The sequence below is a fragment of the Misgurnus anguillicaudatus genome, chromosome 2, assembly GCF_027580225.2.
Source record: "Misgurnus anguillicaudatus chromosome 2, ASM2758022v2, whole genome shotgun sequence".
Lineage (NCBI taxonomy): Eukaryota > Metazoa > Chordata > Actinopteri > Cypriniformes > Cobitidae > Misgurnus > Misgurnus anguillicaudatus.
In genome coordinates, this window is record NC_073338.2 from 47814349 (window position 1) to 47828575 (window position 14227).

At 37.2% G+C, this 14227-nt stretch overlaps 1 protein-coding gene across 1 annotated transcript in view; it reads left to right on the forward strand.

Annotated features, from left to right (window-relative positions):
• The window catches only part of LOC129443137 (guanylate-binding protein 1), a 37753-nt gene extending 24170 nt beyond the window's left edge, over positions 1-13583 (forward strand). The window contains exons 5-11 of the mRNA XM_073856907.1: positions 714-904; positions 989-1231; positions 3323-3600; positions 3943-4155; positions 4735-4837; positions 9105-9298; positions 12143-13583. Of these exons, the coding sequence (XP_073713008.1) occupies positions 714-904; positions 989-1231; positions 3323-3600; positions 3943-4155; positions 4735-4837; positions 9105-9298; positions 12143-12259 (1339 nt within the window). The 3' untranslated portion in view covers positions 12260-13583. The remainder of the gene's footprint in view (positions 1-713; positions 905-988; positions 1232-3322; positions 3601-3942; positions 4156-4734; positions 4838-9104; positions 9299-12142) is intronic.
• Positions 13584-14227: the final 644 nt, after the last annotated feature.

A 14227-nucleotide genomic window follows, 5' to 3' on the forward strand; every position in this document is an offset into this window, starting at 1 on the left:
CTTCAGAGAAATATAGGGGGAAACAGACTTCTACAGAACACCGGATCCATAAAAATCAAAGTTTTCAAAACACTCAAAAGTAAAACACTTCACACAGCTATTGAGAAGCATTCACTTTCTGCCACCAGTTGGGCTCCGCCCACAAAAAAGTCATCTCTGTTTGCAAACACGCAAAAGGTCTATAGTCAATAATACAATCTAAAAAGTTCTAAATCAAGCTGTTTTTATAACCCAGCATTGTGTGTGTGTGTGTTTAGACTTAAAGGAACAGTATGTAGGATTGTGGCCAAAACTGGTACTGCAATCACAAAACTTGTGGCCAATACACAACATGACAACATAAACATCAGTTGAGGGCTGCAACTCCACTTTTTAAATGACAATATCCTGGCTGGACCGCTGTTGTCAGTGATAAAAGTATATGAAATGAAAATGATTTCTTAATGTCTAGTAACATTTTATGGTTAATTCGATACATTTCTTACATACTGTTCCTTTAAATCCCAGTTTCACAATAAAATTATTTTATCCGTAATTATTCTCAAAACATTGACACATTTTGGTTTAAAATAGTGAAATACTATTTATTAATAAAGTGTAGGGTTACTAAGGTTTATGGTCAATTGTAACCCTCTCAACTCTTTGTCTACACTGTGTTATACAGTACACACACAAGCACACAGTGTAATTTCTCCTAAATGCCACGGCTATAGATACATGACAGAACTGAGAGAGCACATCCGTATAAAGGCGAAACAAGACAACATGGATGAAAGTGAGCAATACTTGAATGTTTTTCCAACCTTTGTCTGGACCGTTCGTGACTTCTGTCTAGAGCTAGAAAAAGACGATAAACCAATCACAGCTGACCAATATCTGGAGGGAGCTCTGGAACCTAAACCAGGTAAGAAAAACACACACACTTCAAGTGATAAACTTGAGTTACAAATGACAGCAGTGGTAATTTGTAATTCTTTATTATTCATAGGTGACTCAGATAGGATTGAGCAGTGTAATCTGCGACGCCGCTGTCTGCAGAATTTCTTTGTGACGAGAAAGTGTTTCGTCTTCCCTCGACCTGCTACACCGAAGGACATGAAGAGAATGGAGAAGTTGACGGAGGCTGAGCTCGATCCAGAGTTCCTGCAACAGGCAAATGTTTTCTGTGAATACATCTACAGCAGTGCACCGTCCAAAACTATGGGGGCAGGTTGCACAGTCACAGGAACCGGTGAGGACCACAGAATGTATTATAAGACATATAAATGCCATTTTATCAGTGGTGGCCGGTGACTTTTTTTTTCAGTTCATTACAACATGTATGTAGCCCGTCACGTGTGTGGTTTGCAGGGCTTTTAACCAGAATTTTTTCCCAGTTGGTTCGTTCCGAACAGAAACAATATTTTAACATTTCCGGTTTTCGGTTCAACCCTAAAATTTATGTTCCTGAACCGGTTAGAACAAATAAATAAAGTTCCCGAACCGGTTAATAACGTTTCATCTCAGTTGTGGGACATACAAATAAGTAGGCTGATCATTAGGACATTAAACTTAAATTATTAGTCTACATAATTTTACTTAAGTCTCTATCTTGTCATCAAACATTAAAAAAGACTACATCATGTAAAAGCGGCATAACTGTAATTCTGACATGCCTACATTTGTTGAGTGCACTTAAACACGCGCACACACACAGACGGAGGACAAATGCCAAACAGCGCTTCAGGAAGATGCAGCATAAACAGTCACTCTACATAAAGTGAAAATTACGTGGTTTTTCAGTGCTTTATTCGCCAAATGTATTTTAATGGACTACAGTATGAGACACAGTAGCGCAACCCCAGCTAACAATTTTTGGTTCCTAAAACGTTTTTCTAACGTTAGTTTTTGGTTCTAAAAACGTTCCCGTAATGTTAGTTTTTGGTTCCTATAACGTTATTTTTTAAGGTTTGTTTTTGGTTAGCCAGGAAAGTTTTCTTTACGGCAATAGAACGTTGTTTTTAGGTTAGTTTAACGTTCCCCTAATGTTATTGTAGCGTTATGATAACGTTATAATAACATTAGGAGAACATTAGTTTTAGGTTAGTCTAACGTTTTTCTAACGTTACGGTAACGTTAGAAAAACGTTAAACTACCCTAAAAATAACGTTCTCCAAACGTTATTCTAATGTTACTTTAACGTTAGGGTTATTTTAAAAATAACCACCCTCCAACGTTATGGGAACGTTACTTTATGGTTACAAAAATAACCATTAGAGAACGTTCTGTATAAGTTATTTTTAGGTTATTTTAAAATAACCACCCTGCAACGTTATGGGAATGTTTTTTTGTGTGGTTGCAAAAAATAAAACCTAAAAATAACGTTCCCAGAATGTTATTATTTGTTTCCCCAAAAAATAACCAAAAAATAACGTCAGGGGGATGCTCCGTGTTTGCTGGGACTCTCTCTCAAGTTTATACATCAAGAGTTCTGATCTTTGAAGGGAGGAGTTGGACCAGACACATTCAACCGCATGTGCGTACAGAAAATTGCTCACTTTTAGCAATTTTTTGTCTTTTAGCGGTTAAATTGTTTAAAATCATTTAAGTGTTAACATTTGCAAGCCTTTGAAACACGTGCAAGTGATCAACTTTCTACCTATTTAAATTTGCGTATTAATCCGCGAATCGCACGATCTGTACGGATCACGGATCAACTGCGATCCGTTACACCACTAATTAGTAAAAAACAAACATCTTGAGATTCTTGGTAGCAATATTTACCTCTTATGATTGAGCATTAGAGACTTTTGGGCTTGAGTAGGCTACTTGCTGGTGGCAACGATGACCTGAAGTGAACTTCAGCGAGTATTGCACGAAAAAATAACGGTATTAACCAGTTACGATTCTTTTAAATAAACGTTTCTGGTCCGGAATATATATTTTTCCTTGCAAAACATCAAAAGTTTCTGCTTTTCGTTTTCATTCCGTGAACCCGGTTCAAAGCCTTGGTTGTTCATAATTTCAAAATATGTGTTCGGCGTGTCAAGTTATCCTATGTGCATCACGTGTCTTGTCAAAATAAGTGCCTGCTGCATCTCATGCATAATCAGAGTTTACTGTTAAATGAGTGTCTTGCGTGTATTTTGTGAACGTGAGCGTCTCTTTTACATAAACGGTTTTGATGCGTGTGCAGCAGGCACTTATTTTGACAAAACATGTGATGCACATAGTTCACATGACGCAACAAACACATATTTTGAATTTGGGCCCCTTGGATGAGCAGTCACGAGCCGCCACTGATGAAAATGAAGTACAAGTGTGAATATGTTTGTTTTGGTAGTTTTGGGTAATCTGGCTAAAGTTTACGTGGAGTCAATCCGCAGTGGAAGTGTACCGTGTCTGGAAAACGCAGTGATTTCCCTGGCTAAGATCCATAATAAACAAGCAGTGAATGAAGCTCTTCAGCTCTACGGGTCTGAGATGCTCAAATCAATCCAGTTTCCAGTTGATCCAAAACAGCTGACTAATATTCATGAAAGTGTGAAGAAGAACGCTATTGAAGTCTTCATGCGTCAGTCCTTCAATGACACGGATCAAACTTACCAACAACAGCTTGCGGTACCTGCAAACATACACACAAACTAAAGTAAACAGTTAGAGAAACATGTACAGATATACAACAGATAAGGAAGTGTGATCGTAGCCAGGAAGTACAATAATAAACTATTAAAAAATATATAATAATGTAACTAAAGCATGAACATGCATGTATGCATCTTAATTGTGCATAACCATAATAAAATATATTATAAATCAATGCAATGTTGTGAAAATAGGTATTATTTATGTTAAAGACCACATGAATAATACTGTTTGTAGCATATTAAGTTAGCAAAAACGATTTTCTAGTTGGTTGGAGCCATAGAGTGAGCGTCTTTATCTCTGTATCTCTTTCTGCAGATGAATATTCAAACACAATATGAGCGTTTGTGTGAACAGAATAAGGAAGAATCTAAGAACCTGTGTCAGTCGGTTCTGCAATGTGTGTTTGAGCCGCTGGAAAACAGCTTGCGTAATAAAGACTACATGAAACCTGGAGGACACAGACGGTACAGAGACACACTTACGCAGCTATCCAGAGATTATAGATCAAAAATACAGACCCAAATAATGGTACAAAATACACTCACACGTCTTGCATTTATTTTTCTTATTAAAGGTGAAGTGTGTAAATTTTAGCGGCATCTAGTGGTGAGATTGCAAATTGCAACCAAAGGCTTAGTCTCACCCCTCGCTTTTGAAACACATAGAGAAGCTAAGGTAGCTGCCACCGGACAAACACGTCATTGCCGGAGACAACTTGGTTAAAAAAAATTGTCCGTTAGGGGCTTCTGTAGAAAAATGGCGACACAAAATGGCGACTTCCACGTAAGGGGACCCTCACTGTATGTAGATAAAAAGGTCTCGTTCTAAGGTAATAAACACATAACGGTTCATTATGAAAGGTCTTTATACACCCCTGATAATATATTATTTTGCATTTCTGTCAAGAGATCCTTCTAAAAATTACACTCTGCACCTTTAAAATTGTGTACGGAAAGAATTACGGGATGTGTTTGTGTTCACGCAGAAGTCTCACTGGGAGTTTTATGGGATTTTTTCTGGGATCAATATGCTGCGTGAATGGGGTTACAGAGAGAGAGAAAAAGACATATAGTACAAACAAGTAAGAATTTGCATCTTTTTTAACAGAGCGAGGAGGTATTAGGAAAGTATTTGGAAGAGAAAGAAGAGACTGGAAGAATGATTCAAGCGACAGATGACTGTCTGACTGCAGCAGAACATCAGAAAGAATGTAAGTAACTCAAATTTGTAAATGTGTACATAAATGTTTTCCATTATTGTATGGTTTGTTAGGATATGACAATATTTGAAAAAGATACAACTACTGTATTTGAAAATCTGGAATTGAGGGTGCAAAAAAATCTAAAAATTGAGAAAATCACTGGCGGTAACACTTTACTTGAAGGGGTGTTCATAAGACTGACATAACACCTTCATAATAATGACATCACACTTGCCATGAACATGAATGTGATTTTATGCACATTTATGACAATTGTCATATATGGCTCTATCTTACACCCGGCGCAATGCAGCGCAATGCAGCGCAATGCGCAACGCAAGTGTCATTTGCTATTTAAACAACGCGGCGCTAAACGTGAAAATTATAATTGCGCAGGGTGGAAAATAGCAAATGACACTTGCGTCGCGCATTGCGCTGCATTGCGCCGGGTGTAAGATTTGCGCTCCCTTTTGCGCCCATGGGCGTTCTGGTCTGAAAACGAGGTGTGTTCAGGCGCATTGTTGGCGCGTTGCTATTTTGAGGCGACTAAAATAGACTACGCCATTGACCAACAAAAACCTGGTCTAAAGTCTAAAGTCAATGGCGCAATATATTTTTTTTTGTTGTTTAAAGAGCGCATTAGTAATATGTGCCTAAACGGGACGACAACGCGGGTTTGCTTATCACATAGTACATGAATGCGCACAGCAGCACAAAAACGCTTTTAAATATGAAAGATTAAATGATTGAATGTAAAAGATTATTATTGAGTCTCTTGGACATAAATGAGGATCGATTATGAGATGTTAGAAGGTGCAAAGAGCTGCTTCACCTGTAGCCTGGTAAGTAAATAAATGCTTTGCTTTGAACAAATGCATCTGTTTTTAAATGTTTTTTTTTTAATGCTACCTCACGGATTTATTGTATATGATGACTCTGTACCTGTGGATATGGTGAGATGAGAAACATTTTTAAATAATGATTAAAAAAACTCTTTGCTTAAAAAAAACGCTGTCCAAGTGCTGAAACGTTCGGAGAGCCGTTTGTAAATTCTTTATCTCCTGTTTGTTACAAATATAGTATTTTTAGAGTACAAACCTTATCTTACATACTTGTAAATTATTTTTTGATGATTTTGGATAGCCATACATTTAAAGCAATTAAAAGCCTGCTTTTTTACTTCCATGGCTAAAAGAAAACGATTTTTAAAGGTTTTAATAAAAAAATAACAATTTCAATACAAGTGAAAAACAACACAATTATTTAACATTAATCTTAAACTGGGGATCTTCTTCCTCTGCTTAGTTTTTCAGTTTACAAAGTCCGTCATCTAAATAGGGATTAGACATAGCGGCAGCGCAACAGGCTTTTAAAGGGGATGAGAGCTGAGACTCTCATTAGTTTACTGCACGTTACGCCCAAACTACTCCCATTACAATAGGACCAACCCTTTTCGACCATGCCCTCGGCGCACAAACCATTTTTCCCGTCGTTAAATTAGCAAAAGTGGATTCGGACACGCCCATTTAGACGTTGCGCTGTGCGCTTTAGATAATGTGCTTAGATCGTTAAAATAGGGCCCATAATAATAGCAACCCGCCATGGAACTTGCGCCCTTGCGTTTAAAGGGAATGTTGGATAGCGTTCTGATTGGTTTATTTGACGTTACGCCCAAACCACACCTATGAATAATGAACCTACTTCAGACCAACCCCTTATTGATTTGTGCCTGTCGCAAGACTTATTTCTCCCGCCGGGAAAATAGCAACAGCGCCCAAGATCCGCCCACAAAGTCACTTGCGCTTTGCGCTTCGCACTTGCGTTTCAGATCGTTAACATAGGGCCCTAAGTCTCATTCGTTCAATTATTTAATTTTTAATGCAAAGATGACACTGCTTGAGATGTCTTTGTTATGACAACATGACATACACCAATACATCATAACTTGTCATAAACATGACACACCAGAATAATTATCAAACTTAAGAAACTACCTAGCTTTATGGGTTAACATGACATTATTATTATTACTATCATTAAAATGTTATTAAGTGTTAATACAATGTCAAATATTTTTATAACATCATCATGAATATTTTTCTTGACCTCAACTACAGTGGTACAAATTGAACTTCTAATTAAAATGTCAATAAGTGTTAATACTCCGTCAAATAATTTTAAAAACCTTAACAAAATGTAACGGACATGTCAAAAGATTATACTTTATGTATGTGCAAAATACACACAGAGGGTTCTGAAATTTTCTGACAAAAAAGAAAAAAATTAACAAAACATTTAATTAATTTAATGTAATTAACTGTTTTTCCAGCAATATGGACCCAACGCTGCATGGCTAAACCCAATATTGTGCTGTTTTCATTTAATTTTAGTTGAATCAGTCTCCAAATGCAATTAAAATACAATTTTATCAATTCTAATTATTATTATTATTATTATTATTATTGGATGATTGATTTTATTTCTTAAACACAAGGAGGACACTTTATGAACTGAATATTATTTATGATGCTGTTATAAAACTATATGACAGAGTATTAACACTTAGTGATATTTTAATGACACATTGTATTTGTATCAGTTGTAAAAATTGGTCAGTTATGTTGTCTTAGTAATGTCAAATTGTCATTACCAGTTATGATGTATTGGTGTATGTTAAGTTGTCATAACAAAGACATCCCAAACAATGTCATCTTTGCATTAAAAATGTCACAACTAAACTAATGACACTTAATAACTAAATGTGAATAAAATCTCCTTCATGTTTATAACAAATGTTATGTCATGATTATGAAGGTGTCATTTTAGTCTTATGAACACCCCTTCAAGTAAAGTGTTACCAAATTGCATTTTAAAGTTGTTGTCCAAACCCTTAGCAACACATATTACTAATGATAAATACATTTTTGATTTATTTACGGTAGAACATTTACTAAATATCTTCACAAAATACAATCTTTACTTAAAGCAACACTATGTAGTTTCCATGTAAAAATGATTTACAGCTCCCCCATGTGGTTGAAAAGCGCAACAGTGCCTGGTATCAGACACTCTTCTGCAGGCAGGGGGAGGGGCGGGGCTGTGTGCTCTACCCTCCACCGCCACTTTCAGAGTGTGCTTGTAGCAGCTATGAGGCTGCTCAGGTTGCAGCAACGCAATTTGTCCAGTTAAATGTTGTTCTATCACTGAAATAATTTTAGAGACATTATTTAAAGGTAAATGTAAATAATATTGTAATGTTTTTAGGCATAAAACAGAAATGTATAATTTTGAACCATACAATGTATTGTTGGCTATTGCTACAAATATACCCATACGGCATGAGACTGGTTTTGTGGTCCAGGGTCACAGATTGATCAATCATGTAAATTGTTCACACCACATTCATATAGCTGATTTTCGTACACTATATATCTGTTCCAGTAATTACAATGTAAAAATAAAATACGTAATAAAAGATCGCATTTTGAATGCTACACCATAGTCACATTTTGTTTGGCTAATGCCTTTTCTTTTTCCAAAACAAAGGTGTCCATGTGCACATAGCACAACTATAAACAGCATCTATAGCACGCAACACTTGACAGAGCTGACAAATATTGCCTTATTTCGTCACCGTTTTGCACGTGTAGGTCTGGAAAGCTGTTAAAGCCATAATGCCTCATATAAGCAACAATTGCAGCCATTTCTAGAGCAAAATGGTTTAAGAGATGCTTTTTGGCGTTAAAAAATGGCGCTAATACCAGTAATATCTCACGCACAAACATCGTGTAGTAAATCGTCTTGGGTGAATCATTTAAACAATTTTCTCCCATAAATGTTTAAATGCATATGCAATAAGGTCAGTCACAAAAATAACTAGACCACACCTCTTCTGCATGAATTATCCAATGTGCGTCTTCAGTAAATCTTGACAGCTGTTATTTAATGCAAAAATGATGGTTTGCGCTGGCGCTGGCGCAAGATGTTAGTAAATCTGACCCTAAATCTTTTAACGCCATTCCCCTGTCATTTACCCTCACTTTCTGGACTCCAGTTTCCATAATCCTTTTCACCCCGTCATTCACCATCCTGGTATCATTGCCATCACCTGTTTACTATTATCTAAACTTTGTCTTTTGTTGATTCTAGTCAATGTCTATGCAACATCTTATTCGTCATCCTCTTCTCCCGTGTTTGGACACCTAAATGATATCAGATGTATTTTAAGTAGAGTTTATGTCTGTATACGCACTAAACCGTCTCTCTGTCTTGACAGTGGAAAGACAAAGGCGACTTATTTTAGAACGTGAGCAAAGAGAACGAGAGGCAGAGAACCGGCGACAGAAACAGATACTAGAAGAACAACAACGAGCCCATGAGGAGCATATGAGACAACTCATGGAGAAGCAAAGACTTGAAGAAGAGAGAATAAGACAAGAAAATGAACGCTTGCAGGAGGCCAGACTAAGGGTAAGACGACTAATAAATTCACTGTGCTGCCATGTTTTTACTGTACAGTAGCCCTAAACAGACAAACTGCTCAACAGAGCGTGTTTGGTCACAACGTTGTCTCAGACGATGACGTGTTTGTACTGGGGCGGCGACCGTAGCTTCACTACTTATTTTAAAGAATGATACAAAATACAATGGGTGTGAAAAAGTGTTTGCCCTCCTCCAGTTTAATAACTCTTAGTAATAAAAACCTTCATTTAAAAAGTGCATGTTGTGTTCACTTGTGTTATCTTTGACTAATATTGAAATTTGTTTGATGATCTGAAACATGAAAGTGTGACATGTGCAAAAACATAAGACATCTGGAGAGGGACCAACACTTTTTCACACCACTGTAGTTTTTGTTTTGACATCTAGTTAAGAATATATACATTTAAACACTTAATCCATACAGTATGTGTAAAAACATGCCTAAAAGTAAAGCGAAATACAAAATGAGAAAGAAGTTAAGGAGGAGATGGCAGAAACTAGAGATAAGATGGGTCAAGGCCATAAGACATGAGCTGAGAGACAGAAGGGAGGGATGCACCTGGAGAGAAGTATTGTGAAACTGTAGAGGAGGATAAAAGACCTTCAGAACAACATTTCTGAAAGTAGATATTTTACACAGAGTTTACGAGGAAAGCATAAACACACATTAGTTTTACCCAATATCATTATAAATATATACAGTGAGGAAAATAAGTATTTGAACACCCTGCTATTTTGCCATTTAGAAATCATGGAGGGGTCTGAAATTGTCATTGTAGGTGCATGTCCACTGTGAGAGACATAATTTGACCCACTCCTTCTGTAGATCAGTCAGGTTTCTGGCCTGTCGCTGAGAAACACAGAGTTTGGGCTCCATCCAAAGAATCTCTATTGGGTTTAGGTCTGGAGACTGGCCACGCCAGAACCTTGCTATGCTTCTTACAGAGCCATTTTTGGTTATCCTGGCTGTGTGCTTCGGGTCATTGTCATGTTGGAAGACCCAGCCTCGATCCATCTTCAATGCTGTAACTGAGGGAAGGAGGTTGTTCCCCAAAATCTTGCAATACATGGCCCCGGTCATCATCTCCTTAATACAGTGCAGTCGCACTGTCCCATTTGCAGAAAAACACCCCCAAAGCATGATGCTACGACCCCCATGCTTCACAGTAGAGATGGTGTTCTTGGGACGGTACTCATCATCATTCTTCTTCCTCCAAACACGTTTAGTGGAATTATGACCAAAAAGTTCTATTTTGGTCTCATCTGACCACATGACTTTCTCCCATGACTCCTCTGGATCATCCAAATGGTCAATGGCAAACTTAAGACGGGCCTGGACATGTGCTGGTTTAAGCAGGGAAACCTTCCGTGCCATGCATGATTTCAAACCATGATGTCTTAGTGTATTACCAACAGTAGCCTTGGAAATGGTGGTCCCAGCTCTTTTCAGGTTATTGACCAGCTCCTCCCGTGTAGTTCTGGGCTGATTTCTCATCTTTCTTAGGATCATTGAGACCCCACGAGGTGAGATCTTGCATGGAGCCCCAGTCCGAGGGAGATTGACAGTCATGTTTAGCTTCTTCCATTTTCTAATGATTGCTCCAACAGTGGACCTTTTTTCACCAAGCAGCTTGGCAATTTCCCTGTAGCCCTTTCCAGTCTTGTGGAGGTGTACATTTTTGTATCTAGTGTCTTTAGACAGCTCTTTGGTCTTGGCCATGTTATTATTTGGATTCTTACTGATTGTATGGGGTGGACAGGTGTCTTTATGCAGCTAACAACCTCAACCAGGTGCATCTAATTTAGGATAATAAATGGAGGCAGGCTAGACTAACAGGTCTTTGAGGGTCAGAATTTTAGCTGATGGACAGGTGTTCAAATACTTATTTTTAGCTGTATCATACAAATAAATAGTTAAAAAAATCATACATTGTGATTTCTGGATTTTTTTACATGTCTCTTACAGTGGACATGCACCTACGATGACAATTTCAGACCCCACTATGATTTCTAAGTGGGAGAACTTGCAAAATAGCAGGGTGTTCAAATACTTTTTTCTCACTATATATATATATATATATAATCGCCAACCTCAAGAGGTCACATTATATGAACTGTGCCAATTTGTAATCCTGTCAAAAAAATGTGCCATATGTCTAAAGCCCTATTCGGATGGTAATTGTTTCTCGTGGGGATGTAAGGTATTTTCATCATTTACGGGGGGTAGTCTGTGATTTTATTGCTTTCCGAATCCAGAATGTCTCTGTTTTTCCCCGACCACCCGGATAAAAATTCCTGCCCGACTTACCTAGTTTTTTTTTGATAAACACCAAGGTTGTGTGGTAATTTATTTGTCGTCAAAATCCACAAGAGCGTTTGGGCGAAAGTTTGTTACTATATCCACATTCTGGGGATATCAGAGACTATTTTTATATTGCTGAAAATACCTAGGTTATGGGCCCTTTAAATCTTGTTTCATAGCAGCTTTACAAGAAATACTGCCTTACAAACCCCAGCGAGTGAGATAAAGGGCAATGATAAAAAAACACACAATATTTCTGGAATGTATATGTCGAATTTATTTTTCTGTGAAATTTTTGGGGAACCCCTAGAAATTCCTGGAGGCCCCCTGGGGGTCCCAGGACCCCATTTTGAAAACCCCTGTATTAGTCTACAGATCTGGGTGTTTGGACTGCTATTAGATGTGTTTTAAACACCAAATTGCTTGATGGGTGTTAGGTTTGTGGTTTTAGGATGTCAGATATTCTTTGTAGCAGTTAAGGGTCTTTGTCAGCTATTTTGTTTCATTATGTTTTGTATATTTTATTACAGGAACAGGAGCGTTTGCTTCAGGAAAGGCATCAACAGGAGGCTGCAGAGCTGCAGATGATGATCAATAGAATGCATGCAAGCCATTCAAGTAGTAGTGACGATTGCTGCATCCTCTGATCATACACTTGACACCACTGCATTATGTTGTTATGTTTTTGAATAGTTACATATATTTTAGGTCAAATATGAGGAGCTGAAACATGAGCCCTGTCTGGGAAACCACTCCTAAAAGTACTGTAGTATCACCTGACCGGTGTCTAAGACTGATGAATGCATATCTACTTATAGATTTCATGCCTTGTAGGTTTATGTGGTGATATGGTCCAGCCATTACTTTCATTTATAAGATCACTTACTTATTGAAATCTAATAATATTATGTGGAAAAGCTGTAAACGTTGCACTGATATTTCTGAATTATTTGATGCATAACCAATGATGGTTATTTCTAAAATAAAATGCTGGGCCACCCAAAAAAAGTAATTTTGAGATTTTTGTTCTGAAATATTTTTAAGGACCCCACTGACCCCTGAATGTCTATATGATGACCTTTAACTCAATTCTTATTATTGCCTGCCACTACATTACAAACCATAGAGGCAATATCTTATTAAAGGGATATATCACATTAAAGGGGCCATGGGACAAGACTTTTTTAAGATGTCAAATAAATCTTTGGTGTCCCCTGAGCACATATGTGAAGTTTTAGTTCAAAATATCATATAAATAATTTATTATAGCATGTTAAAATTGCCACTTTGTAGGTGTGTGCAAAAATGTGAAGTTTTGGGTGTGTCATTTAAAATGCAAATGAGCTGAAATTTAAACACTGATCAGAATGATGGTGGTTTGTTGCAATTAAAACTCAATTGTGCTTTTCTCTGCACTAAATGGCAGTGCTGTGGTTGGATAGTGCAGATTAAGGGGCTGTATTTTATAATAAGGGCTCCTTATGACATCATAAGGAGAGCCAAATTTCAACAACCTATTTTTTCATGTGCTTGTATAGAATGGCTTGCCAAAACTAAGTTACTGGGTTGATCTTTTTCACATTTTCTAGATTGATAGAAGCACTGGCGACCCAATCACTTAAACGTGGAAAAAGTCAGATTTTCATGCCATGGCCCTTTTAAAATGAAATTAGTTCAGTTACAGTCCATTGAAAGGTAAAGTTTTATTGAGTTTTAAATCTCGAAGGCGATGGATGTTTTGTTATACCGTAGTAATACACTGTTTGCTTGGTTTAGCATGTGAAACATCAAATGAGTGAATGACATGAGTGATTTTCAATATGGCCAGATGAGGGAGCCATATACATATTAGAAATACAGTACTGTGCAAAAGTCTTAGGCCACCATGCCAGAATTAGATTTGTTGTTTTTGCAATGTTATAGTGATTTACATATATAATTGTGTCTCAGTCTCTTTAATAGAATACATCCAGAAATACAGGAAATCTGTATGTAGTATTAAAAACTGTATAAAAATGTAAACTGATGTGTCAATTTTTTAAGGTAAACTGCCCTTCCACTTGAGCAATAGCTGGAAACTGCAGGATCTCTTAAACCTAAATAAAATGCAATCATAATTTCTCATTTTAAATAAATTAGAATTTTTACTTAAACAACAAATGAACTGTGATTGATCACTTCACACCAGCATCTGTATTGCTGGATCACTCAAGAATCCTTTCTGTCAGGGCCGCCCCGAATTGTAAGGACCCTACAGGTGTAGGGGGCGCACAAAATGGGTAGGGCCTTTCTCGAAAGCACTGAGCTGTCCTGACAGATCTAATCAGCTTGATTTATATTCATGTGCAGTCCCATAAGGAACGTATTCAAGCAGCAAACCAGTGTTGCGTGACTAATGACAAAAAGATCTGGGAACAAGAAGAAAATATAAATTAGAAACAATTTTATGTTGGGTTTTGATGAAGGCTATATGCATTTTATAGCATTTTTACTGTTGTATATATGACAAAAAATATCAGTTGAATTAACTGTCTGTGTCTCAAAGTCTCCACAAAGGTTAAAAAGCATACAAATATGTATTTTTCTGTTATGAGTTTTCTTTTCATAGTAACATG